Source organism: Perna viridis, chromosome 3, assembly GCF_037379345.1.
Source record: "Perna viridis isolate PV_CMFRI_1.1 ecotype Kerala chromosome 3, ASM3737934v1, whole genome shotgun sequence".
Taxonomy (NCBI): Eukaryota; Metazoa; Mollusca; class Bivalvia; order Mytilida; family Mytilidae; genus Perna; species Perna viridis.
Genome location: NC_142447.1, coordinates 56498134 through 56525392, shown reverse-complemented (window position 1 = coordinate 56525392; position 27259 = coordinate 56498134). Strand labels below are relative to the sequence as shown.

Here is a 27259-nt window from a genome sequence, read left to right as displayed (position 1 = left end):
TTATTTTTGCGTACTTTTATCAAAGCTCTGTCACAAGCACACAAAATTATTTTTAATCCACTTGAATTGTCTTTGATGTAAAGATGATGGGTGTGTATTGATCAAGGTGGAATATCAACACAGAACATGTCAGTAGTTTGATGGACAGTCAAGTAAGGATACACAGGTGAATACATAATCTTTTTCTCGATGTTTTCTGATTCCTCTTCATCCTGCACCGTGACCTTACCGATCACACTCTCAACAAATGTCATATTATCTGAAAAAAAAAACATATTGATAAATTTTATAAATTATAAAAACGAAAGCTATTTCAGTAAACTACAATGCATAATTTAAAAATTAATGATTTTTCTTTATTTTATTGCTGAAAAAGGAGAATTGTTTCACATAGAACATATTAAACGGATTGACATATTTTATCTGGCTTCATAAACTACAATTATACACCTTTGGTCCGTCTGTACTGACCAATAGTGTGATTTTTTTTAAAATAATAAAAAAAAATAAATAAAAATAACAAGCATTGCTCCAGGAACACCTGCAATGACTTTGATTTGTGCTGCTGGATTCCTGTGTGTACTTTTCAGTTATTTTGTGTTGTATGATATATTCTTAGTAAGTTGAGTTTCTGGTGTTGTTTGCTCCAAGGACAAATCATATGCAGAATAATAACGAATCAACTGTGAAACTTATAATCCTTAGGCTGAAGAGATGTTGGTATATTGACACACCTAGAAAGAGGAAGTTTACAATGCAAAGTCAAAAATATAAATTTGTGGTAATGTTACGATTTCAAATGTCCAGTGTCATCCATGTATAGGTAACGGTCTAAGTATCAACCGGTCTTTTTAATTTCAAGTTCATTTGGTACATCAAATATACTTCATCTATTTAAAGGAAACTAACTATGATGAAGGACTGTAATTTTTTATAATCTTTTCCCCGTGTAAAAACCTAAAACTAGTTTTCATTGGTAATTTGATGGTCCGGTGGAAGACCTGCCCTTTTAACTCAACGAGAATAGTGTCGACTAGAAATTCACTTGAACAACATTAGACTCGGAGCACTTTTTTTGTTAAAATCGATGTAGTTTTCACAAAATAAGACTTTTTTAAGCTAATACTAAATTAAAAACTCTTCAAGTTCATTGTTTCGTTTTTTAAATGGTTCACATAACTTACCTTAGCTTGTCATGCGGAATTTGGTTTTCATTTAAAAAAAAAAACAAAAAGCTTATACTGTTACAAATGTTATGACTACCAGAGACACTCCTGTAGACATTTCTTATAATTTTTAGAATTTATATATGCTTTACGTCAATTCAGTGTAGGCTTTATCAGAGTAATTGTTGAGCTGATGTTTCACTACTGTGATCAATATATATTTGCAGGTAAGGACAATTCAGGAATTCAATAAACAGAAGGAACATCCATATTAACATCAACTAAAGTAATACCATGTAATTGATAACCTTCTTAGTACTTTTAACTAGCCTCCAATGTAGTGTAATTTGCATTCAAATCTAATGTTGTTAGAAGCTTTATCTGTTACAAAATTCGCATCAACACTAGGCCGAATTTCCTTAACAAAGAGATTGTAAAACTTGGAGAGGGTATTATAAGATTATATCATACCTTTGTATCCTTTGGTTGAATCATTAGTAATACTACTTCGTTTTGACGACCTTTTTTCTACTTTATCAAGTGGCGTCGCTAAACTGGACTGGATCAGAGAACCCATTGTAGTTTCCAGAGGATATGTACCTATTATCACTTCCATTCTTACTGGTAAGTTTAATGCTGGTCCTTTTGGCTGTAAAATAACCTTTAAAAGAAATAACTAATTAAAGAAAAAGGGTTCCTACCGTTGCTAATCGCTCATAAAATATATGGTTATTACATAGACCTGGAGAAATTAATGAAATCATCATGGCACGTCATTCCTTTTAAGTATTTTATAGATGGCAGGACTTCACTGTACATTGGTTTCGTTTTCCGTTTGTTTTCATGAGTGTATAACTTTATACTCAAAACTTAGTCTAAAACAGTGGAGTTTGCCATGTGGTAATGAACTTCTTTCTATTTCTGTCGTACATTAACATCCTGGATATTCAGTTATCAGTAATCAGTATTACCCTATACTTTAAAATTGTGTGAAAACAAAATGACATGAGCTTGAATCTGAGAATTGAATCACAATAGTTTCTTCTGCAGAGTAAGTTGACAGAATTGTATGATTTTGTACACAATGTTTTGTCTATAATTCTATTACTAGTAAATAATTTATTGTATCCATTTGGACGCCTAAAAACCAACAAAATAATTCAAGTTAGTTATTCCCTCTAAATCTCAAGTCTTAAATTTGGGTAAATATTATAAAACAATTATCTTCATGTATTTTTATTTAAATCGAATTAAATTGTATGAAAAAAAAATTCTCTTTCATGACATACGTAGTTGGGTTATCGCAAGAAATGCTTTATAAAGTGCCAAGGATAAATAAAAAAGTAGTTAAATTATTATTCATATTTTATAAACCAAAAGATATCCTAGACATTGAATTATAGAAGAACTTCTAGTTCATATTAGATATAATTTATTTTTTAGTGATTATGTAGAAACTTTGTTCTAAGAAAAGTTTTAAGCGATATAAAACTTGCCTCCAGTATATAAGATATGTCTATGATACTGCAGCCAACAAGAAATGAAGGTGGGACAGATGGGATCAGTATGTTATCTTCTAAAACATCTGCCTCTAGAGATTTAGAAACATCTCGTCTTCTTGAAGCAACTATGTTCTGGTGCGTCTTTGTTTTCTTGTCTGTATGATATCTTACGTTCTAAAAAGTAAATTGAACACAAGAAACTATATAAGAAAAACATAATCTTAGCTCAAACTTTCTTAAATGGATATTTAATATGAGATTAAACAACAAAGTAAACAGCAAAGCAACAAGTTGTTTTCTTTCTTAATTTTAAAACATATTAATGTACATTTTTAATATATTTTTAAAACGAAAATTTTTCACGAATACGAAATATTGGAGAGGCATTCTATGAACGTTTTATTAACATACAACCGTTGGCCCGAAACAATTACATACATACCATGTGTAAGAAGGCTTTCATTCCAGCGATTTTTCTTTTGCTAAGATTTAAAACTTTTGTACATATAGGTATTGCCTGACCGGGTACAAAGCCAAGGCTTTGAACAGAAAGCTTAACACTAATTGGATCGGATTTGCAGCATAAACAACAAAGTGTCGCTTCGTTTACAGCCTCGGATTTTTCCTGGAAACATAGTAAATCATGTTAGTATAGTACCATCACCTCTTTTAACTTTGATTTTCATGTTAAACACCAAATATTATACAATGAATTCATTTCTATGTAATCAAATATTGTGTAAAGAAATTAAAAGACAGAATATAAACCAACCTTTTCGGCATTTCGCAGAACACCAAAAATATGTCTACAGGTTTGGGACAATTTTACACTGATAAAACGAAGCCCGATTTATACAAAATTGAGACACATTACTTATGATTATGTGCCAGTCCAAACCAAGACTTTATTATTCATTCAAAATGTTATTCAGCTCTGGATTATTTAAATCAAAGATCGCGGGGGAAGCGACGTTAATAGCGTCATGGTACTAAATGTACAAATTAACCTTAGTTTCCAAAAAAAAAAAAAAAAAAAAAAAAAAAAACAACAAATCAATAGGTTTGTCACATGCACAAACCAATTAACATCATTTTGTTTTTCTGTATTACAAACTTTGTTTTAATACTCCACGGCCACTTATATCAAGATTCTCAATTTGGCATGTATAATGTATCACAGTAAATAATAAGTAAATAGAGCGGTTGTTTTTAAGTGTCAAATATTGTGTACCTTTGTTGATAAATGTTTGAACTGAAATGTATCAATCAACGTGGACATATATTCAAATATATATACATATAATTTTCATTGAATTATCCAAACAATTTTAGTTGTTTTTTTTTTCATTTTGTAAAATATTATATCTTCTATATTCATTGACCATCTGCAATCATATTATGTAAGTATAATTTATCATTCTACCCTATCATAAGAAACTATCATCGCTACTGTAAATTATCTATAAAAAAGCATATGGTCTTGTTAAGATACTCTTATTTTGTAACTCATCAGTGGTGGAATTTAAATCCATGTTTCATAGACATGATTCATATTGTCGAAGAGGTTATACGTTATAACCTGGTTTGCAACAATTAACACTTACCCTACCGGTGCACCTGGTCCATGCTCCCAGTTTTTAGTGGAGTCCGAGTTGCTCATTTACTTTTGTTACTTTGTATGTATGATTTTAGTTATTTCATTTTCTTTGTTGTGTATGTCTTTTTTCCATGTCTGGTCTTTGTTCCTGGATTACATTTATTTTGATTACCGCTATAATCTTGGTTCCCTTGATTACTCTTTTATAAAAATGTAAACTGGTCCGACGCAGACTTTCTTAAAACCTGCCTAAAAATTAAAAAAAAACACTCCATATAATTTAATTTCATCCAAAGTCACATGGTTTCCTCAAAGAGAACCAACTTATCAGTGAATTGTTCTTAATCAAATTGAATACATTACCTTAATCATTTAGATTATTTGTAGTCAATCAATAATTTCCATTGATTTTAATAAAAACAAATCAACATTTAAATCCGCAGATAGGCAAAACTCTTAAGTAACCCTGAATATTATTTTGTTTAAATTGCTTTCATTTCTTTTTATTAGTAGTACAATTTATTTTCTCTTACCTTAGCTCTGGGATCCAAATTGAGATCCAATGGGTTAATAACGGTAAACGGTTTTAATGTGGATATATCTGCTACCCAGAGCTTCTCCAGAGAAGCTGACACATAGTACCTAACATGTCCTATAGACCCTTCGTAAGTCGTTGGGCAACCAACAGGAACAAAAAATTCAAACGGATATCTGTGTGTGCCCTGGGCAAGGCTGTGTGTCTCTGCTGTGTTAGCACCTGAAAGTACAAATTTGTCTATCACTTTAAGTCTACATACATGAAGGAAGTTCCATTTTCAAGAAGCGAACCATATTTTATGTGGATCCTTGAAAATTCGAAAGATCTTCTTAAAAACCCTCAATTCAAGATTATTATCAGAATACAATAACATTAAAGTATGCATATGATTTTTCAACTATTTTCTATTCCCATTACTCAGTGTAAATCCCGACTCAAAAACATTATACATCGTTGTTACACCAAACAAAACGGTACACGTTAATACACATATGTAGTACTTTGCAAAGATTCCTCACACTTTGTAAAAAAATACTACAAATTATCTTCCAAATATACCGAAGGAGATGTTTTCGAACTGATAGAATTTTTGCTTAACAACATATTTGTCCAGCAAATGTCCAGCGTCAACAAATGGTCGACTTCCTTCACTCTTATGAGGCTGACTTCATAACTGATCTGATCCAAAGAAAGGTTATACAAATCCTAGTTTCTTTGATTTTATACATCGCATCTGCCCCAAAGAGCTTGCGGTAAAGGATACTACAGACACTGTGATATCAGTCTCATATCTTGACCTACCCTAAGCAATCGATGATAAAGCAAAACTACTGACCAAACTATACGTCAAACGCGATAACTTTTCATTTCATATTGTGAACTTTCCTTTCATCTGTGGCAACATTCCTTTAGCACCTGCATATGGAATTTTCATATCACAACGCATACATTATGCCAGAGCTTGCCGTAACTACGCAAACTTTTTTTACAGCGATAGACTTCTTTCAATTAGGATTCTTGAACAGGGTTATGTTGCTCTAAGATTGAAGTCATCACACATAAATTTTATGGTCGTCATCATGAACTCGTGGATCGTTACAGTGTATCCTTCTGTACCATGACAACCGCTTTGTTCAGCTTAGTTGTTTTTCTTTCCTCTTTCGTCTACCCCGGACCTGACTACTTATGGCCAATTCGGTGGGTGTTTCTAGAAAATCAGAGGACGCTTACCCTACCGGTGCAGCTGATTCGTGCTTCCAGTTTTAGTGGTGTCCCATTTGCACATTTAGTTTTGTTGCTTTGCACGTATTATTTTGGTTATTTAATGTTCTTTGTTATTTGTGTCTGTTTCTCTGTCTGGTCTTTGTCCCTGGGTTACATTCTTTTGATTTCCTTTTTTTAAATTTATTTAAAACATGAAAACAGTCTTACGACAAGAATGCACTTAATCTGAGTTTTTTCCTGATTTCAAGTTAGTCATGTTGTCAAATATTACTATGTACATGTTTAAAAATGACAAGATTATAAGAATTACATACGACTTCGATAAAAGAGTCGATTTTTGGTCTCTTCTAAATTATACCATTTGACAGAATAAATGTTTCACCTGTCACAGGAAAAACATTAGTTCAATGACCAATCAAGGTAAGTTTAGATTCAGCTAAATTTATGTTCAAAAGTTAACACATACATGTAGTTACAAATGTGATTAGTGTCCCCAGTCTTGAAAGGATTTTCTTTGGAAACATGTTTTGAACTGACTCTTGTTTCTCGAAATGTTTGATTGGTTTTTAGATCGCGTCTAATATCAGAAATGTAAGAACGGCATTCTTTGTATCTGACGGAAAGGGAAATTCATTTTAAATTCATATCTTGAACCCTTGATCAAATACAAATACTGGCACAGTTACTCAACTATTTTCTTGTTAAGACTACTTTATTGTTTCTCTGTTAAATCCGTTATGTACATATTTCAACAATGAAGTTCATAGATGAACTATTAATTAAGCTAACCCCAAGAGGCTTAACGTGATCACGAGGACTACTGTACTTAATCTAACTTCTTTGTATTTCCTTTTTGAGAGCAGCAAAAGGTATTATTTAATTATTTTTTTTTAAACGGTAACAAACAAATTAAACAGGTTTTTGTGAAACTTGATAAATAAGTGATAAATATTTAGTGAAGGTAAGGCAAAAAATTCGATATTCTAATTAAAATTGTACATACTAATTGTTTTATTCAGTCATATAGGATATAACAACCTTCCATTATTTTGTCTATTCAGATGAACTTCTTATTAGCCAATCAGATTTCTGCTCTCAATATATTGAAAACTTATTGATAAGGTCATCTGAACAAAAAGTAAGATGAGGTATTGTTAGATCAAGGGGAGCAATCAGTAGGTCTTATTTTGATTAAGCCCCGTGCAGATCCGGGTGTTAAAAGAATAGGCCTGCAGCAGCGCTAAGCTTGTCGTAAAAGGCGACTAAATAGTGCTCAGAAACCTAGCCGGGGTCTAGGCGCTCTGGGATGTGTGCCCCAGGTGGTGGAATGGGGTACCCCTGGCGTGTTGCATGCAGGGGTTGTCAGACTGTAATACGGAAAACCTGACCGCAAACCATAGTGGTGCACCGTGTTGGGAAAGATATCACGTTCCTCGCACGTTAAAGAACCCTGTTGTGGTATTCGTAGGAACCTTTGCTCTCCGCCACAGGAGGCTAAATTGCCCGACCTTACCCATCCCCCCTTTTTCTAGTGGCAATCAAAATTTGTCGACCCTATTATCCTTGTGTCCCAACCTTTTTTTTCATTTGATCATCATTTCATGTTCATTTTATCATCCATTTCATGTTCATCTTCTGAATATAGCTGAAATATTGCTGCTCGGACGTTAAACCCCAACAAACAAACGAACAAATATTTTGATTAGTCGATAATTATACGTAGAATGTTAAAGGGCAACAAATAAAAAACATACAAGAAATGACATCGTGACGTCACAAATAATACCAATTATATAAATTGTAAATTTCGACTAATTTTACATTTTCGACTCTTTGTGAAATCCACTAATTGACTGGCAGTGTACATCTTTGACATACGATTGTCAAACTTTTAGATTCATGACTTCAGTCCAGAGTAATATTAAATATAACTAGCTCTTAAATGCGAATTCATTCGTTGCATTCGTTTCGGTTTAATAAAGTGTACCCTGCTAAGATGTGCATTGAAACAATATCTGCACCAAAATTCCGAAGTATTAAAACAGACGGATATCTCAGAAAGAGGTGAAATAACATGATTTCCCGCCATATTTCTGGTTCCCTGCTAATTTATTGCTTTATGTGGTAAGACTCTTATTAAGTACCAGCTGTAGCATTTTCATTCGGAACTTCTGATTTTGTCTTTTACTAAAGGTAATGAGCAGAAATATGGCGGGAAATCATGGTATTTCAGCTCTTCAATTGTGAGATATAGGGAACATTTCAAAATATCCATAGAAACAAGATGGCGGATGAACAATACATTCAATGCAAAATTCTCGTAGGAAAAATAAATTTTGAATTTTTTCAATCTCGGAGGTAAGAACGAAAAATAATTGTAAGGGAATCGTAGTACAGAACGACATGAATAAAATGGCAAGTTTTTGAAAGGAACCGTCGAGTAATTACAAAAATAAACGCAAAAAACCGCAAACAATCTGAGGTGACTTGGAGTATAATTTTTTTTCTTAAATACGCATAACATCTGACTCCTTTAGAAGTTATGTATAATTACCGAAATGTTCAGGATTTATGGATGATTACTAAAATAATTTGCAGGTAACTGAAGTGTCATTAAAGAATTTTATTTTCTGTTTTGCATGGATTTTTTTAAGTTTGGAGGGCAGAAAAAAATAAAATTTTTTTCTATATTTCAGCTTGAATGGGAGGTTGATATTGTATTGTTAAACATACAATTTAGAACACTTTATTAAAGATCTAGGACGCACATATGCACATATATGCACACATAAAAATGTCAATATAGTAATAATTTCAATGCACTATAAACTGAAACGGAAATTCATACTTAGCATACTTCATAATACAGTTTTTTTCTTAAGCTCTTATTTTTCATGCACTTACACTTTTCGGTAATGTAAGAATTCAAAACAAAAAATAAAATAAAATAAAATAAAAAATACAAAGACAAATGAAATTGTTATTAAATAACACTACATTATTACGTGCATTATAAAGCTAGCACATCGTTGTTTGAGCAGACAATTCGACTGACTTTATGGAAATTAACCACTAAAATCCCAAAAATCTTTTCTTTTCAATGTGTTAGCCAATCATTTGCATGAAATAACTCACGCCGACCACCAGCTGACTGTTCCTATACTTGGTTTAATTTTGGTTTTCGTGCTAACATATATACTCAATACTGTTCGACCTGGTTTGCACTCATATGTGGTATTTGTAATACATGACAGGCAGAGGGTTTCTTATTGTCCTTGGCTATCATTTGGGGTCTCTCACGGGGGGTGTAAAGCATTAAAGCGTTTACACAGTCCCCGGGCATAGTCATGCCCTTATATGTGGGTCATGGTGTATTCGGGGAAATTCATTAATTAAATGCACTGTCCGTGACCTAGTGATCTAATTTGTAATCTGTACAAGCCTGAATCTTTGACCCAGCAAAATACTTTTTGGGGTAAAATCAACACTTCCAAGTGTATGTAAGACAGAAAGATGGGTCAACTTAATGGTGCCGGAAAAATAAAGTTATATTTCCGATCATATTGTCGGGTCGGTAGGTAGGGATTTATTTTTATTTAATATTTTTAAAATGGAATAAGACATAGTGACATCAAGCTTAGAATACAATGAGCCAAATATGCAACAACAAATCTAATAGACTTAGTCCACGGCCTAATCCCTTTTGGGATTCGGTGCTTGAAATATTTTTTTTTGTTTTCAACAAATATTTAATTCAGGTGCCGAATCCCAAAAGGTATTATCCACGACGAAGAGCACACTCACGACATGTGTGTTTACAATCGAATCTAAATATAAAGAACCAATATTTCTCTTGGTTTCCCCATCTAGGATAGAAAAAAACATCTATGGCTTTATTTTCTACTTTTTTTTCTAGAAGACAATCGGCAGACTTTATAATTATTTTTTTTTGCAAAATAACAAATAAAAACTTTTGGGTAGAGGGTCTGAGGGAGGGTGGATAGGGTGAGCGAAAACATAACATATTTTAGGCCTAATAGGATGGTCTATTTATTACTCCAGCAGTGCAAGAGGTTGTCTGGCAAGCTATTTTGTTGCAAAACACATGGCATTGAGGAATCTGTTGAGTTGGGGTAGTCAAATTAGCTGTCATGAAGTTTCGGGGACGCTACATTATACATATAGACATTATGTACACGTAAAAATACGGTGTACATGTAATTACATACCCGAGGAGCTCCAACGATTTTTAGTTTTGCTATATATGTACATGTCAGACTCTTAATATGACTTTTAATTGAACCATATTTGTTTATGACTTCATGCCAATAAAGTAAAGTTTGTACATGTACATACAAATATAATTTTAATCACATTCATACTTAAACATTACTTAAAAAGGGTGGAAGTTTTATTAAGTATCGAGACATTAATACTACACACGTAAAAATAACAAAATTTTGTTAAATTATGAAGAAGATTTAAAGGATTTAATGTAAAAAAAAAATTCTAAAGTTCATGAAAGTGTTGTAAAGTACTGAATGTACATACATGTTACGTTGGTTCTGAAACCAAATAATACTGGCAGTGCCTCTGGATATATTTTGTACAGTGTTAACTGTGCGCCAGTATCGATGGATTTAGCCTTAAAGTCCTTCATATATCGGTATTGTAATTTTGATTCATAAGAATTTTGACTGTTTTCTGTTGAGTACATGACTGTAGGTTGGAAAACTTTACAAGTTTGTAGTTTAAATCTCTTTTGATATAGAGAACTGTTTGAATAGGACTAATGTAAAAACAAAGACCTTACATAGGTAAATTCTTACCAAGACACACTGACTACTAATTTGGTTCTAATGAAGAGTAAATGACAGGCTTTTTGAGGAATTGAATTGGAGCATGCCAAACCCTGAATCTGCCTTTATATATAATAATGTCGCCGGCAAAAAAATGCGGTCGTATATTGGTATGGTACTGACAGCGGCGTCATCGTCGTCGTCGTCCATATTCACTTGGTTTACATGCGATGACTTAAGTTATGGTTGATCAATTATTATGAAATTTTGATATGATTTTACTAACTACTAAAGGAATGCTCCTATTTAATTTTGAGTTTATGGCCTGGCCCCTATCGTTTTAAATTAGGGCCATCCATGTAACTAACAGATACTACACTGTTGGTTTCTGTTAATCTAAAAAAAACTGAGAGGCCAGAATTTTACCAGGCTAACGTACATAAAGTGAAATGGTCAATCCTTAACATGACATAGCAAGTTCAACACATCCATGCAAGTGCACCTTAAGAAAGAAGCATTGTTATCTGTATATGACTTGTCTTATGGTTATGACAAGCCACTGTGGAATTTGTTCCCCATTTATTGATGTCAGTAGATATTTAGTAAGATATGTTAATGGATATTCATCAACATATGCATAATGCAATTATTGATATCAATAAATGGAGGGGTTTTCCAGACAATGCAAACACATTCAAGACTAAACGTATGTATGTTCAAATTTGCTCTTCGGGCAATACAAGTCTGCGTCCATACTTGCCCCTCGGGCAATGCCAGTCTGCGTCCATACTTGCCCCTCGGGCAATACCAGTCTGTGTCCACACTAGTTTGATTAAACAATTGTTGATTTTAGTGTATTAAATTATAATTCAATAATTGAACTTTAAGTAATTATATATGATAACTAATTATTTACATTTACTGTAACATAATGTAAAAGTCAAATGGGATGTGGGAAATCTACCATATTACATACTAGTGTATTACTATATAGACATATAGCGTCCACGGCTAGGATCACCATATAAAGTCTAAGCAACACCCCTACTCTTGAATTGATGCGACGCTGCGAATTGGTTGCTCTCTCAGCGGAATTCAAAACCCTTCTCTGCTCTGACATCTTTTACAACAGCACCTGCACTAATTCTAACGCTCTAGACCACTCGGCCAACTTAAATATATATTAGATATATAGCTTTTATTAACCGAAATTAGGTCAATGAAGAGAGTGATCATAAGCACATGATGTAAATAGATAGCGTTTTCGATAGGACAACCTTTAATGGTATATGGTGAGACAGTAGATGATCTGTAACGAAATACAGATACTGCCACATCAAGTAATATACATATAAGAAGTCTAATGGGATATGAGACCTCTACCATTTTACTTACTATTGCATTGTTACATATAAACATATAGCATACGCGTAATATCAACATAGAACTCTAACAACCAGTCATCTATTTCAATCCTGGTCTATTTGAGCTGTTGGAAAGGCAGCTACTAATAACGTATAGTTTATGAAAGAATCAACCGGCATTTAATCAGTGAATTTTGTGTACGGCCACTATGCCACAATTGAACATTTTTAATGGAACTTCAAGTGATTAAATAGGCCCAGTAAGCCGACATTTCAATTTTTCTGGGATGTCAATTCAGATATGGCAATATCGGAAGAGTTTTTTTTTTTTATTTCAATTAAGCTTTCCCTCCAAATTTAGCAGGTTGACATGCATCTGATTTTCAATAATGTCTGACCTCCGTGCAATATGTTATCAGCTTTATTTCTGATTTTAACTATCAATGATTCAATTCAATAGCACATGTCACATAAACAATCATTGTGACATTTTTATTTCAATATTGTATAACTGCTAAAACGAACGCACTTTAATCTCTCTACAATATAACAAGTGTGTTAATGTAAACAGCCATTATAACATTGAAATGCATTGCACAGACGACAGTTAATGTACATATAGTACTATTCTCAGTGTTTGAAACGCATGCTAATTTTCAATTTATATTTTTTTCTTTCATCTCTTTAATCTAGTTATTTCTCACCACGAGCAAATGTTAGAAAGAAAATGAATTTTATTTGACTGTTTGCTTTGAGTGTTCTTCGAGGGAAAAAAGTTAACCGTAATGAATTATCACTGTTGATTAATTTTCGTGTCATAAAATAAAACTAGAGCAAGCATTAAAAACTCAGATGACATTCGTTTCAGGAGTTATTGGCAAATCATTTTCTACATAATTACACCTGATTATTATAATGTGTCGTTTCAGAGAACTTTTTTTTACAATAGAATGAAATTATCATCACACAAAAACCCGATTGAACCAATCCACCATGAAAACGAGACAATAGATATACAGGAGATCAGACACTACGGTTACTTTTCAATTTAACGTAATACTAGGAATATTTGGATATGTCCATGAAACAACCAGCCAATTCTTCATCCACAAATATTACATGATGATCTCTTCTTTCCTCCACATCGTATTAAGTTTCCCGTAGACATTTAAAGCATAGAAGCAATTGCACTTTTTGTTTCAATCCAAATAAAAACGTATTCCGCGTGCCCTGTGTAATACAATCAATAATGGATACTATCTAATACTGAAACCAAGTATATTATAAATATACACTCCTTATGTGTTTTCCATAAACATTCATTCCGTGCAAATATTCGTAGGAAAATAATTATAACATTTAATATTCATGTTATTTATGACACTGTTATGTAAGTAACATGACATGTGAATTTTCGTGGAATATATCAAAATGATTTGGTAGAAATATCTGAAACTGGTATATCTTCGGTCTTGAAATTGAAATTCCTGAACAAAATATTGAGAAAACACGAATTGATCCTTTGTTCTCGTTTTTTGCATATAGGATTTACAATTTTTTCGAGTGTGACAATACACAATTATATATATATATAACCTAGGACTCGGAAGTGCGATGGTCGCTCTGATCTGCAATGGTCAACGCTGAAGTACGTTGGATGTTTAACGCAAAGACGCGGAAGTGCGTTGGTACCCCATTCAACGTCGCCACGAAATACTGAAAGGGAAGTCACGAAAGTAGCTAGTATATTGTTGCCTGTATAAACATACGTAGCATGCATCATTACTAATTTTAAGTGTTAACAGTACACGTATTTAATACAGTATAAAAGCTTAAAGATACGTTACGATACTCGATGTAATTCGAGCAACATAAATTGTAACTACGGGTAACAAATGTATCGGATACTCAAAGTCGTATTGCATGCATCATGAAAACTATAATAGATATAATCAAAATATTTAACGGGACATCTTCGTTATCGTTGTATTAAAAATCGGAAAAATGTTGCTTTTTGTAAATTTAATATCATGGATTGTTACCTTTTGAAAAAGTAAGACATGCTATTACAACGAATCATGGATCGTATTCTATAGTTGAAAGGCGAAATAGAAACTGCAATGTACGAGTTAAGAGTGTAATAGAATGTCGAAGAAACAAATTAAGTTCCGGTGGACAAGACTGGCACGTTTCTCTTCACATTACATATTGTCCGTTAATCCATCAAATCTAGACCTCTGTAGCATCAACCATTCTTTGATATCCTTAGCGGCGGTGTATAGGATGACACACATGCAGAGAAAAAAAGCGCTGTCTTATAATACATTACATTTGTATTTGCAAATTCTACAGGTACTATCGATCAGATGTGTTTTATGTAGTACATGTAGTTTATACGCTAATACAGAAGTCTTAAAGCTATCCACAACCTTTCTAGCTAAGCTAGTCAAGAAATAGTTTCATATTTAATAGTAGTCGCCCTTCCTAAAGAGACTTCCAGTTTTATTCAATTTTCCAATGGGTGTAGGAAAAAAATGAAGTAAAATTATTAATTTTGTTTCTATAATTTCCTCAATAGATGGAAGTATGAACGAAATGAAAACAGTTTATTTCTGAATACATGTAGACTAATATCATATCTGTATTTCAAAATAATCGTATATTTACGGTGTCAACGGAAAAAAATCTACATGATAGTCAAAACATTTCAGCGAAGTACAAAAACCGCACCTCCTCGTAGTGGCCAACGTATTTCTGCGTTGCTATTGGCAGTCAACAATCATGCCTAACCATCGCAGTTCAGGATAGGATCAATTCTTCTGTTCTATTAACTTTTCGATGCAACACCGAATGCTGATGGAGCTCTTGAAGTCATCAAATGTAGATTAATAATAACGTTCGTTAGCGGATCAATGGAAAGTAAATTGCTTTGTAATATTAAATTTTCATAACGTTTGTTTTGTTTTGTTTTAAAGTCTTTCTGTTTTTACTAAAACTTTTAAGCATAAAAAAATGTGTAACTTATTAATATTGATCAAGTTAGTAAATTATCATCCGGAAATATATAGTTAGGGGAAACACGTTTCTACAGTTTACATGGAATTGACGGGAAACTTATTGGCAGCTTTAAATATTGATAGACATGTTACAATTAATAATATCATGCTTGATGTAACGACTGCATAATTTTGTTTGATGGTGTTTTCAACAATTACTTTAAAGAGACTATATGACTATATGTAGAAAATAATGCAGTAAAACTCGGGTGGAATTCAATCTCACATATAGAAAAATTTGGTACACGAGGAAAGCAAAATTCTGTAAAGGGTATAAAACTGAATTTTTAATACATTCTCGCCTCACAAAGTACAAAATATTAATCCTAAATCATTAAAAATTTGGTGTGGGAAAAATGACATAAAATCAATCTGCAACAAGGAAATTTTATATTATTTATATTTGCTTTGCTGCTTATTGAAATAATCCAACGTTTGTCGTACAAACTGTTTCCTATTTCGATAGGACTTCTTGTTTGTCTTGTTGATTGATCGTGATTTACGAAAGTCTTTGTAAACCTAAGTAACCCAACGAGTTCAAGTGTCTACTCAGGCTGTTGGATGATAATATGACATTCTACGCAAATACCAAACACATTATATAGTTCGCTTTCATTTTTATTAAGTGTAATTAAATCAGTTTTAAATGTACTTATAATTTGCAATATATATAGGATTGGTATTTTTTTTGGTTTTATCTGAAAAGGCATCCTGGTTCTGTAACTAACTGGTTATGACTGGTAACTAAGATACAAATGAAGAGATTATCACATAAAAACAATAATTTTCAATAATAGGTAGAGGAAGCCATTGAACTGTGTTTGCATAAAAGATTTCTATATTTTGTCCCTCTTAAGTAAAATGCACTTAATACAAACGACTGGGTGGTTACAAATTCAAATTTATATGTGTTTTATTTTCTGGATCGAATTCATATATGAATATGGCTAAACCTTAAAAAATAAAAGAAAGTTAAAAATCCTTTTAGGTAATGAAAGCACGAAGTTCAGCAACAAATGGCATGGTTACCACATACGATGTTACCAATATACGTACATATATGCTTTTATTACCCAAAAGGATTTTTAACTTTCTTTTATTTTTTAAGGTTTAGCCATATTTAAAACGTCTAGCATGCAATAAAACGTCCTTTCTATTACCTGCTCTGTCGTTCTATTGTCTGGTCAAACACGCCTCGTGAATATTTATAAAATCGATCTCCTTATTATATGTTTTTTTTTTTGTTTTTTTGTTTTTTTTTAAATACAATTTCATTGCATTATTTTTATCTCTTTTATCCAATATTTCAATGGTATATAAGAAAGAGTAATCAAGGGAACCAAGGTAATAGCGGTAATCAAAAGAATATAATCCAGGGACAAAGACCAGACATGGAAAACAGACACACACAACATAAAATAACTAAAATCATACATACAAAGTAACAAAAGTAAATGAGCAACTCTGACTCCACTAAAAACTGGGAGCATGGACCAGGTGCACCGGTAGGGTAAGCGTCCTCTGCTTTTCTAGAAACACCCGCCGAGTTGCTCATAAAAAGTCAAGTCCGGGGTAGACAAACGAGGAAAGGTAAAATATGACCCGTTGAATAAATCAGTTTTCATGATGCTGATGGATACATCATAACGATCCACGAGTTCATGATGACGACCATAAAACTTCTGTAGTGATGACTTCAATCTTGTAGCAACATAACCCTGTTCCAGAAGCTATTTGTCAGAGTTCTAGCGCGATACAAAAAGTCTGCGTAGTTTAAAAATTAAAAAATGTACGGTACATAAATTTATCAATGAAACATCCCTTTTACTTTTGTTAAAATCTGTAATACTATAATATCATCCCAAAAATGATTATTCAATGTGTACCTTGGCATTAGGACATATCTCTTCCCTTTATATAGTAATTTGTCTAGAATGATCTAGAGTCCTCTGCCCAATAGGATATCCAAAACTGTACCCGGTACCTTGGGACATATTCGCTACACATTTTAATGTAAATATTTCTTTTAAATGTAAGTTTAACAAAACATAATATAACAGTGCCTTGTAATGTTTTATTGAAAATATTCATTTCAGTAGCCCGAATTATATGCTATTTTATTTATAAAAAAATGCAGTATTACAAAATTTCCAAATGCTGAAAACACTGAGGCTTCATTCCCTGTATTGCAGATGGATGAAGTCCTATTATTTCGATAGTTTTGGTTTTGCGTACTGTAAGTTTTTTTCGAAATAAATTTTCCTATACGTTTGATTCTTATGCTGCTGTTTGAATTATATGTACAGCATATCGAAATTTACATTTTATATAATTAGTACATTCTACTTTCTTTTGTTTTTTTTAAATCGCTTAACTCATATTTACCCAAGGTAAAATATTGAAGGGGGTCAGAAATGAAATAAAAGTTTTTTTGCATTGTATAATAGAGTAATCAAGGGAACCAAGGTTATAGCGGTAATCAAAAGAATGTAATCCAGGGACAAAGACCAGACATGGAAAACAGACGTACACAACAAAGAACATAAAGTAACTAAAATCATACATACAAAGTAACAAAAGTAAATGAGCAACTCGGACTCCACTAAAACTGGAAGCATGGATTCAATTAAGTTGTTTATTAAGACATATAAATTACAAAAAAGGATAGATTTTGTGTATTTATAAGGTGTTTACTAGTGCGTCCTTATTTCTAAAGACTGGTTAAGCCATATCTATTTTAAGCATTCGTGGGTAAACAGACAGAGAAGGATTCAGTAGAGCTACTTGGCTGAGCGAGCTCTAAAGTTATTTTTACTGTGATAAATTCCTTTACGGTTGATCATGGAGGACTTCACAATATTGAATGTTCCAAAGAAGGACATGTTTATTATAATTACAATAGCAGATACGAAAATGGGAACAATAGGTTCAGTAAAGACATCACTGAACTGTATAGAAGTACTGCAAAGCTAACACTTCAACAGCACAGGTGACTTGTTTCATTCTCCGGTGCTAGGTGAAAATGTGGACAGGATTTCAATTTCCGGTACAACAGAAACCGTTTTTAATACTAGTCCAAAAATAATCCTCGCCATTCACGTGAATATGTGCGACGAATTAATGATAGAATGAGATAGATATAACATATCAAAAGAATCGTGCAGACAAGTTGTTATTTTGAATTCAAACTTTGAGTTCAAAACAACTTACGTTGCACATATTGTTACAGATCTGAACAATCACATTTATATCATAGATTGGCTAGATCACAATCATTATGGGAGAATCTTAGGTTGATTTATTGATTGTTGGGGTTTGACGTCTGAGCAGCAATATTTCAGCTATATTCAGGCGATGAACATGAAGTGGATGATAAAATGAACATGAAATGATGATCAAATGAAAAATGGGATGGGACACAAGGATAATGGGGTCGACAAATTTTGAATGCCAATGGAAATAGGGAGAGGTGGGTAGGGTCGGGCAATTTGGCCGAGCCCTGTGGTTTCTACTCCGAGATAATACCACAGTAGGGTTTTTTAACGTCCGAGGAACGTGGCATCTTTCCCAACACGGTGCACCACTATGGTTTGCGGTCAGGTTTTCCGTATTATAGCCTGACAAACCCAGTATGTAACACGCCAGTGGTACCCCATTCCACCACCTCGGGCACACAACCCAGTTGCTCTGTAGGCAGAGCGCCCTAGCCCCTGGCTAGGGTTCTGAGCACTATTTAGTCGCCTTTTACGACAAGCTTAGCGCTGCTGCAAACCTATTCTTTTGACACCCGGACCTGCACGGGTCCCCAGTAAGGCGTACAATTTAGCTATTTTGTCTCATCTTTGAGATAATAAAACAAAATTGCGATGATGACTGTAAAACTTCTGTAGTGATGATATCAATTGAAAAAAACACATACCCGCCGCTTATTTGACAGTATCCTCTACTACTAAAGAACCACATGCAACATATCAACCGTGAAATGTGTACTCTTTAAGTTGGGGATGTTTGCTTATTTGAACTAAGAAAGAGGAAATTCATAATTGGAAAGTAAAAAATCATGACGTTTATCAGAAAGTATCGATTGCAAACGGCTTGTATGCATTTACGCATAGGATAGGATCTAGATATGAAAGAGAAAAAGATGTCTCTTTATTTTCAAGTTCACTTTGGGTAGATCAAATGTAAGCGATTCTTGAAAATGAAGAAACGGGATTCTCCAGAGATAATACATCACCTACACAACAGAAGCTGAATTGACCAGACTAATTGTTTTCCTTTTTGTAGTAGCCTTTTTAAATGATTGAAGACGGGATAAATGTATCAATTGGACATATTTGGATATGATCAGTGTTTTGAGTTTTTTAATTGACAATATTTGTATTCGATTTGGTAAAATTTTATAAAGACAAGTTCTTGGTATTCCAATTGGGACTAATTGTGGTCCTCTTGTAGCCTATTTGTTTCTCTACTGCTATTAATCGCAGTTTATGGCTAATCTCTTTAAAGATCCTTCAAACCATGATATGTTGCATGAATTCAATGATACTTTTAGATACTTTGACGACATTTTGGCCGTAAATAATCTTAAATTCGAAAACTATTCCTTTCCTCTTTTGACTACCCCGGACTTGACCTTTTATGAGCAACACGGCGTGTGAGGCAGAGGACGCTTACCCTACCGGTGCGCCTGGTCCATGTTCCCAGGTTTTAGTGGAGTCCGAGTTGCTCATTTGATTTTGTTACTTTGTATGTATTATTTTAGTTATTTTATGTTCTTTGTCGTATTTGTCTGTTTTCCATATCTGGTCTCTGTCCCTTGATTACATTCTTTTTATTACCGCTAGAACCTTGGTTGCCTTGATTAATCTTTCAAGATATCTACCCAAAAGAACTTAAGCTGACTAAGTCTAACAATAATAGTACTCGTAAAACTTATCTTAGATATTACACTGAAAATGACAACTTTCCAACTGTAATTTGTGACAAAAAGATGATTTTTATTTTCCTATGGTTAATTTCCCATTCTTATATGGTGATATTCCTGAAGCACAATCATATGGTATTCTTAGTTCACAACTGGCCAGTTTTGCACGTTATTTGTAATAAAGTGTCAGATTTTTATGAACGCAATAAATTCTTCACAAATAAAATTTTGCACCAGGGGTTTCGATATCACAACCTTCTAAAAAACGTTTACTAAGTTTTTTTTTTCAACAGAAACAAAACTTTGATACAAAATATAACAACACGTGCAGGTTCTTAATTAAAATGATATTACCCACCCAGTTTTTTTACGGAAATATAGTCTATTACACAAGAATGTTAAGGTTCTTTCGTGTATGTTTTTGTAAGGGCAACTCTGACATGACGTCAATAGGTAACCACAGAAACCATAGAAAAATCCAGATTTGATTCGTGACATTCTAGGCATAAGAAGTATTGTAGTAATTTTGGGGAGCTGTCAAGATGAAAATGAATAACTAAAAAAGAGATGACGCAGTTCATCCGACAGACACCACAACAAAATAATCTTCCTTCGGACACTACGGGACCCGGTACAAATGGAAAGTCAGAATCCTCATCTCTGGTTGATATAAAAGGAAAATAAGCTCGTTTTAATTAGCTTTTCGAAACCATTGTGCTACTTTATATATGGGATTGCTTGTGTACTTCTAATTACCAGTTCTTTTAGTAACGTCTTTCAGTTATCTAACTGATTTCATTATTTTCGAAAGCATGTCAATCTCCTTAATTTTTCTATCCATTTTTTTTTGCATTTTCTTTGATTATATCGTTTTGAATTCTTAACTTCAAAGTCCGATAAATTAGATACGGCATTTCGTTTTTGACTATTATCTGAATATAATAACATTAGAACCTATGATTTTTCAACACTGTATACTTCTAATCCCTATACTGAGTTAAAATCCCGACTTAAAACATTATACATCGTTGTTTTTTCCCAAAAGGATGGTACACCTAGATACAAATATATAGTTCTTGGTAGAGATTCCTCATACTTTATAAGAAATAATTCCAAATCATCTTCCAAATATACAGAGGAAGTTGTTTACAAAATGCTGGGATTTTTGATCGACAACATATTTGTCCAGTGTGGTGGACGTGTTTTTCAACAAACGGTCGGCATTCCAATGGGAACAAATTGTGCTCCTTTACTTGCTGACCTATTCCGTCACTCTTATGAGGCTGACTTTACAGCTGATCTGATCAGAAAGAAAGAATATCGTTTGGCTAGATCCTTCAATCTCTGTTTCCGCTATATAGATGACGTATTATCTTTAATCAATCCTAGTTTCGGGGATTTGATACATCGCATCTACCCAAAAAGAACTTGAAATAAAGGATACTACAGACAGTGTGAAGTCAGCCTCATATCTTGACCTACACTTAGAAATCGATGGTAAAGGATAACTATTGATTAAACTTTACGACAAACGTGATGACTTTTCATTCAGAATTGTCAACTTTCCTTTCATCTGTGGCAACATCCCTTCAGCACCTGCGTATGGAGTGTTCATATCACAACTCATACGTTATGCCAGAGCTTGCCGAAACTACGCAGACTTTTTGTATCGCACTAGAACTTTAACAAATAGGCTTCTGGAACAAGATTGAAGTCATCACTATAGAAGTTTTATGGTCGTCATCATGAACTCGTGGATCGTTATGGTGTATCCATCTGCACCATAAAAACGGGTTTATTCAACGGGTCATAGTTTTCCTTTCCTCGTTTGTCTACCCCGGACTTGACTTTTTATGAGCAACTCGGCGAGTGTTTCTAGAAAAGCAGAGGACGCTTACCCTACCGGTGCACCTGGTCCATGCTCTCAGTTTATAGTGGAGTCCGAGTTGCTCATTTGCTATTGTTACTTTGTATGTATGATTTTAGTTACTTTATGTTCTTTGTTGTGCATGTCTGTTTTCCATGTCTGGTCTTTGTCCCTGGATTACATTCTTTTGATTACCGTTATAATCTTGGTTCCCTTGAATACTCCTTAGCAACAAAACTAGTCTTTTCGTAATAACGTGGTCGACAGAACTATTTGACAAGAGTAATCTGAGTCAGGAGGATATAATTTGTCCTGTTACACATGTTTTTGAATACAAATTTTAGACGCAACTGTGAATGTTAAGATTTGAATGTAAGTGAGCAGACTTAAGTACTTAAACCCCTTAATTTTTTGCGCCTGTTTCAAATCAGAAATTTCTGGCCTCTGTATGTCTTGTTTCGTTTTCATTTTCAGTTTACTTTATGCTGCATCTATTTCACAGTATCTTTGTATGATGTTGTTTTGGGGCCAGCTTCAATCTGTCCAGTGGTGTAAGGGTCTTCTCGTCGTTCATTGAAGATCTATGGGTGGCTTTGAAATGACATTTCTAATCCCGGCGGGGTTGTTGTCCCTTTGACATATTCACCATATCCATTTTCCTTATATTTGTATTGCAATATGGTATTTCTTTAATAGTTTTCCGATGGAGGCAAATGTCATTGCATCAAGGCATTAATTAACAGAAAAAGACGGAACCGTATGTAAACCTCTCGGTTTTAATAGTCTGTAGTGACTAATATCAAACACTCTGGCAACTTTTTATTACAAAATGTTCATAAATAAATACAAAACAGAAAATTGTAAATAGTAGAGTTTTATGGTCTTTAAAGTTAAAAGAGTAATCAAGGAAACCAATATTCCAGCGGAAATCAAAAGAATGTAATCCAGGGACAAATACTAGACATGGAAAACAGAAAAAAAACACAACAAAGAACGTAAAATAACCAAGATCATACATTCAAAGTAACAAAAGTAAATTAGCAACTTGGACTCCACTAAAAACTGAGAGCATGGGCCAGGTGCACCGGTAGTGTAAGCGGCCTCTGCTTTTCTAGAAACACCAGCCGAGTTGCTCATAAAAAATTAAGTCCAGAGTAGACGAAAGAGGAAAGGAAAACTATGACACGTTGAACAAATTAGTTTTCAAGATGCAGATGGATATGCCATGCCATGCCAAAACTCTCTTTCTTCCGATCTTTAGGCACATAATGGTATAAACGATTTACATGAAAGGTAGGGAATCTGGAATTCATACATATAAAATATTTCCATTTAGTTTAGATATAGGCAATAGAAATGTTGACGCATGAATTATGATATGAACCCTTGTTATATAATTATCTAGTGGTAAAATTACTATAATTCTGCTGTGTTATGTACATTTGCTTTTCATACCATGGATGACTAGTTTTTTTTACATAGATATCAAATGGCATGCAATAAGCGGGACTGAATTATGCGATTTTTAACATCTCCGAAATAATTCTTTAGGTTCCTTAGTCTGCGTTTTGTTTATTAAAGCCAAAAGTAGTGTTAAATTCTAAACTTGTCCACGGTAAAAAAATAATGATTTCATTGATCCTTTCAATTTACTTAACATTTATCATCTTCTACAAATAGCATGTTTCATCAAATGTTTTCATAGCAATAATTAAAGCGTTTAAATATCAGAAATAAAATATTTTAGTAAAATTATAGATTAATATTAAATGTTAGATGAATGTTTTTATTTTAGTTACTTTATGTTCTTTTTTGTGTATGTCTGTTTTCCATGTCTGGTCTTTGTCCCTGGAATACATTCTTTTGATTACTTTGGTTCTCTTGATTACTCTTTCATATATTATTCACACAATTTCCAACTTGAAATTCTAATGTAAAATTGGTTTTCAAAACATCTGGGAGTTAAAGCAATTGACCAGTATATAACCACATAGACTATACTTACCGAACACATATGCAGAATGGTCGAAGTACTTTTCTTCAGCATCAAAATATTTTGTTACAGTTCGTTTATTCTTCCCTGTTCCAGAGTTATACCTTTCTACCCAGTGGACACTTGAGTAACCATGGAAACGGAGGCGTATTCCTACAAGATTTCCCTTACTGTTAACATGTTTGTCATTTTATGATACACACGCAATAATAAATGCTTTACGTATCATATATTTATTGAAAGTGGTATTTCTTATTTTATTTATTTTTTTATTTTTTTAATGGTATGTACATGAAAGAATAAAAAGATACGAGTTATACATCAAAATAGGCATGAACGATAATTTACAATAAATTAAATCGTCGCCGAATAAAAACATGGTAGATAGCAAAATAGATGTAACCGGTTTTCATTCATAAATTTAATTCATCAGTTGAGAATTTTGTTTCGCAATTAGTCAATGTTTACATAAATGATTCATTTGATATAGAGACCTATAATGTAAAATCTTTAAACTAAGACAATTTTTTGATAGACGATGCAACAAAAAACCTAATTGCAGTTATATAAGTGGGTTTTCATTGTACATCTTTTTAAAATATGTGACAAAGTTACTTCGTTTTAAAATAACACCACTGTCTTTCAAATGTTGAAATAGACGGAGAAAAAGATACCCGTTATCCTTTCTTTATACCTTTGTCTGGGTGATAAGAAAATTATTGTCTTTACACCTATGCCGTCAACCAAAGAAAAAGATCTTGTTTTGTTTTGTTTTTTGTTTTTTGTTTTGTTTTTTGGTTTGTTTTTAAGGGGGATTGCACTACGATTTTTGTTATATCTCTCATATTTTCCCCTCCTTACTGAATAGAGAATGGTATGTGTAATTCCAGAGGAATTATGTTAAACAAGAATTGGTTTAATTGCTCCAACCTGTATGATGATCTATTTTACACAGCAATTTACAAAGTAAAAGTGACGAAATTTATTTTCAGATTTCGTGCTCATTAAGATTATCTTACCTTTTATTTTAAGATGTCCATTCAAGTCCACTATGACAGTGCCTTGCATTGTTTCTCCGGCACAGCACACATTTTGTGGGCTCTCAAAAACAATGTCAAGTTTGTTCAATTTTCCCATCGTACATTCCTTTTTGAAAACAAAATGAAATAAAATTTCGTCATTTTAGCATAAACTTTCGAATTAAAAACACTTCGACTATCAGCAGAACTTGATTTTAACTTGAAAATGTGTATTTCGTATTTGAATTCCAATCAATATCACTATTTCCATATTCTGACAATTCATATTGCTATATATCGTGTATATTTGAATTTAAACCTCGCTGTCTTTCTGTTCAGCTAAAATTTTCCCTGAAAATGAGTAAACCTATAGGAAATCAATTGAACGATAAACAGCTATGACAGTTTGATCATTTATTCATCCTTTACTATAAAGACAGATTACATGGTTCCGTAGTTAGTTGGTCTGGCGTTAGATGTCTTTAATTGACATGAATAACACTGGTTCAATACTGTACATATTACGGACCCTTCTTAATATACTTCAGGTAAAACGTATATGTTTTTTTATATAAATTCTGCGTTGTTTTCGGCAAAAACGTGTAATTGTTTGATATCATTCTTCCCATTTTCCATATGACCGGTTTCAAAACGAAGGTGACATCAGCAGTCGCCAGGTATACCATCCCAATTTTCAATTTTCATATCATAAATATGACAACACAAAGTTGGTTTAACATGTATAATACCACGAGGAAAAAATCTATTTCAATGCTAAATATTCCTCATTAAAGACATCGTGATAAGACTTGTACGGCAATACGATACATAAGGGGTGTGTTATTCTAAAAGTCAATTACGACATACAAATATGCAAATAAAAGTGTACATTCTTGAATTAGTTGCAGAGATAGTTTTAGTTTCGACCATTTTTTACAAGTTTTTAAAATTACAGTCGTTATATTTATAGCAATAGAGAACGTAAGAGTAATCCAGGGAACCAAGGTTATAGCGGTAATCAAAAGAATGTAATCCAGGGACAAAGACCAGACATGAAAAACAGACACACACAACAAAGAACACAAAGTAACTGAAATCATAAATACAAAGTAACGAAAGCAAATGAGCAACTCGGACTCCACTAAAAACTGGGAGCATGGACCAGGTGCACCGGTAGGGTAAGCGTCCTCTGCTTTTCTAGAAACACCCGCCGAGTTGCTCATAAAAAGTCAAGTCCGGGGTAGACAAAATTATCTTTTGTGGTCCTAATGATCAAACAATTGATAAATTGTTATTTTAAAGGATTATTATCGATGCACATGTCAGGGATGCCAGGTTAACAACAATAAAATGTATTTCACACCTGGTTAACCAGGTAATTAACCTGGTAATTAACTTGGGGTCATAAACTTGTCAGAGCGTAAGGCCGGGTGACGATTGACAGTTTTAACAACATTTACGAAAATTTATCTGAAATACTTTTTGAATTGAATTTTTTTTATACACTTTTCAAATTTTAAGTGCCGAAAACGATCTTAATCATTTTCGTCATTTATGAATTCCTTTCGTAAATGGCGAAAATGACGAGCGCTAGCTAAACCACTTTATCTCAAGTTCTTTTGGGTAGATGCACTGTATCAAATCCCCGAAATTAGGATTTTTTTTAAAGGTAATACGTCATCTATATAGCGGAAACTGAGATTGAGGGATCTAGCCAAACGATATTCCTTCCCTCCGATCAGATCAGCAATAAAGTCAGCCTCATAAGAGAGAAAGAATAGGTCAGCAAGTAAAGGATTTTAACTGAGTATGGGGAATAGAAGTATACAGTGTTGATAATCATAGGTTTTAATGCTATTATATTCAGATAATAGTCTTGAACTGATTGTCTCCAAAAGATCTTTCGAATTTTGCAGGATCCACATTGAATTGATACCATTACGGGAGTAACAAGTGTTGTGGTAGGACTGCAGACCCTCTTTGACAGTTGTGAGCATAGAAGTTAAAAGTTTTGAAAGAGGTTTGTTGGTACATTTTGCAGGTCTAGCTATGAAACATTGTTTGTATGGATTCTTGTGGAGTTGAGGAATCCAGTACATAAACGGTAAATCACAATCATCGTCATTGGTAGAGAGACCAAAAGAGGATAGCACAGATTTATGGTTTCCCACAATTTCTTCTTTGGAGAGAGTGGTAGCAGTATCACT

At 33.3% G+C, this 27259-nt stretch overlaps 1 protein-coding gene across 1 annotated transcript; it reads right to left on the bottom strand.

Moving 5' to 3' along the window:
- LOC148623013 (arrestin domain-containing protein 3-like) lies at positions 1-25428 on the bottom strand. Its single transcript, XM_088573464.1, has 7 exons — positions 25053-25428; positions 24046-24186; positions 4799-5022; positions 3111-3293; positions 2663-2842; positions 1638-1827; positions 1-259 (listed from the first exon to the last, which is right to left on the bottom strand). The coding sequence occupies exons 1-7, from the start codon at positions 25168-25170 to the stop codon at positions 102-104; spliced, it is 1194 nt and encodes a 397-aa protein (XP_088429590.1). The 5' UTR covers positions 25171-25428; the 3' UTR covers positions 1-101.
- Positions 25429-27259: the final 1831 nt, after the last annotated feature.

Excerpts from the sequence above, each read along its gene's own strand:
- LOC148623013 (XM_088573464.1), bottom strand. The coding sequence starts at position 25,170 with ATGGGAAAATTGAACAAACTTGACATTGTTTTTGAGAGCCCACAAAAT. Across the intron at positions 5,023-24,045 it reads CCATTCTGCATATGTGTTCG|GTGCTAACACAGCAGAGACA; the intron begins GTAAGTATAGTC and ends TTGTACTTTCAG. Across the intron at positions 260-1,637 it reads TTCAACCAAAGGATACAAAG|ATAATATGACATTTGTTGAG; the intron begins GTATGATATAAT and ends TTTTTTTTTCAG.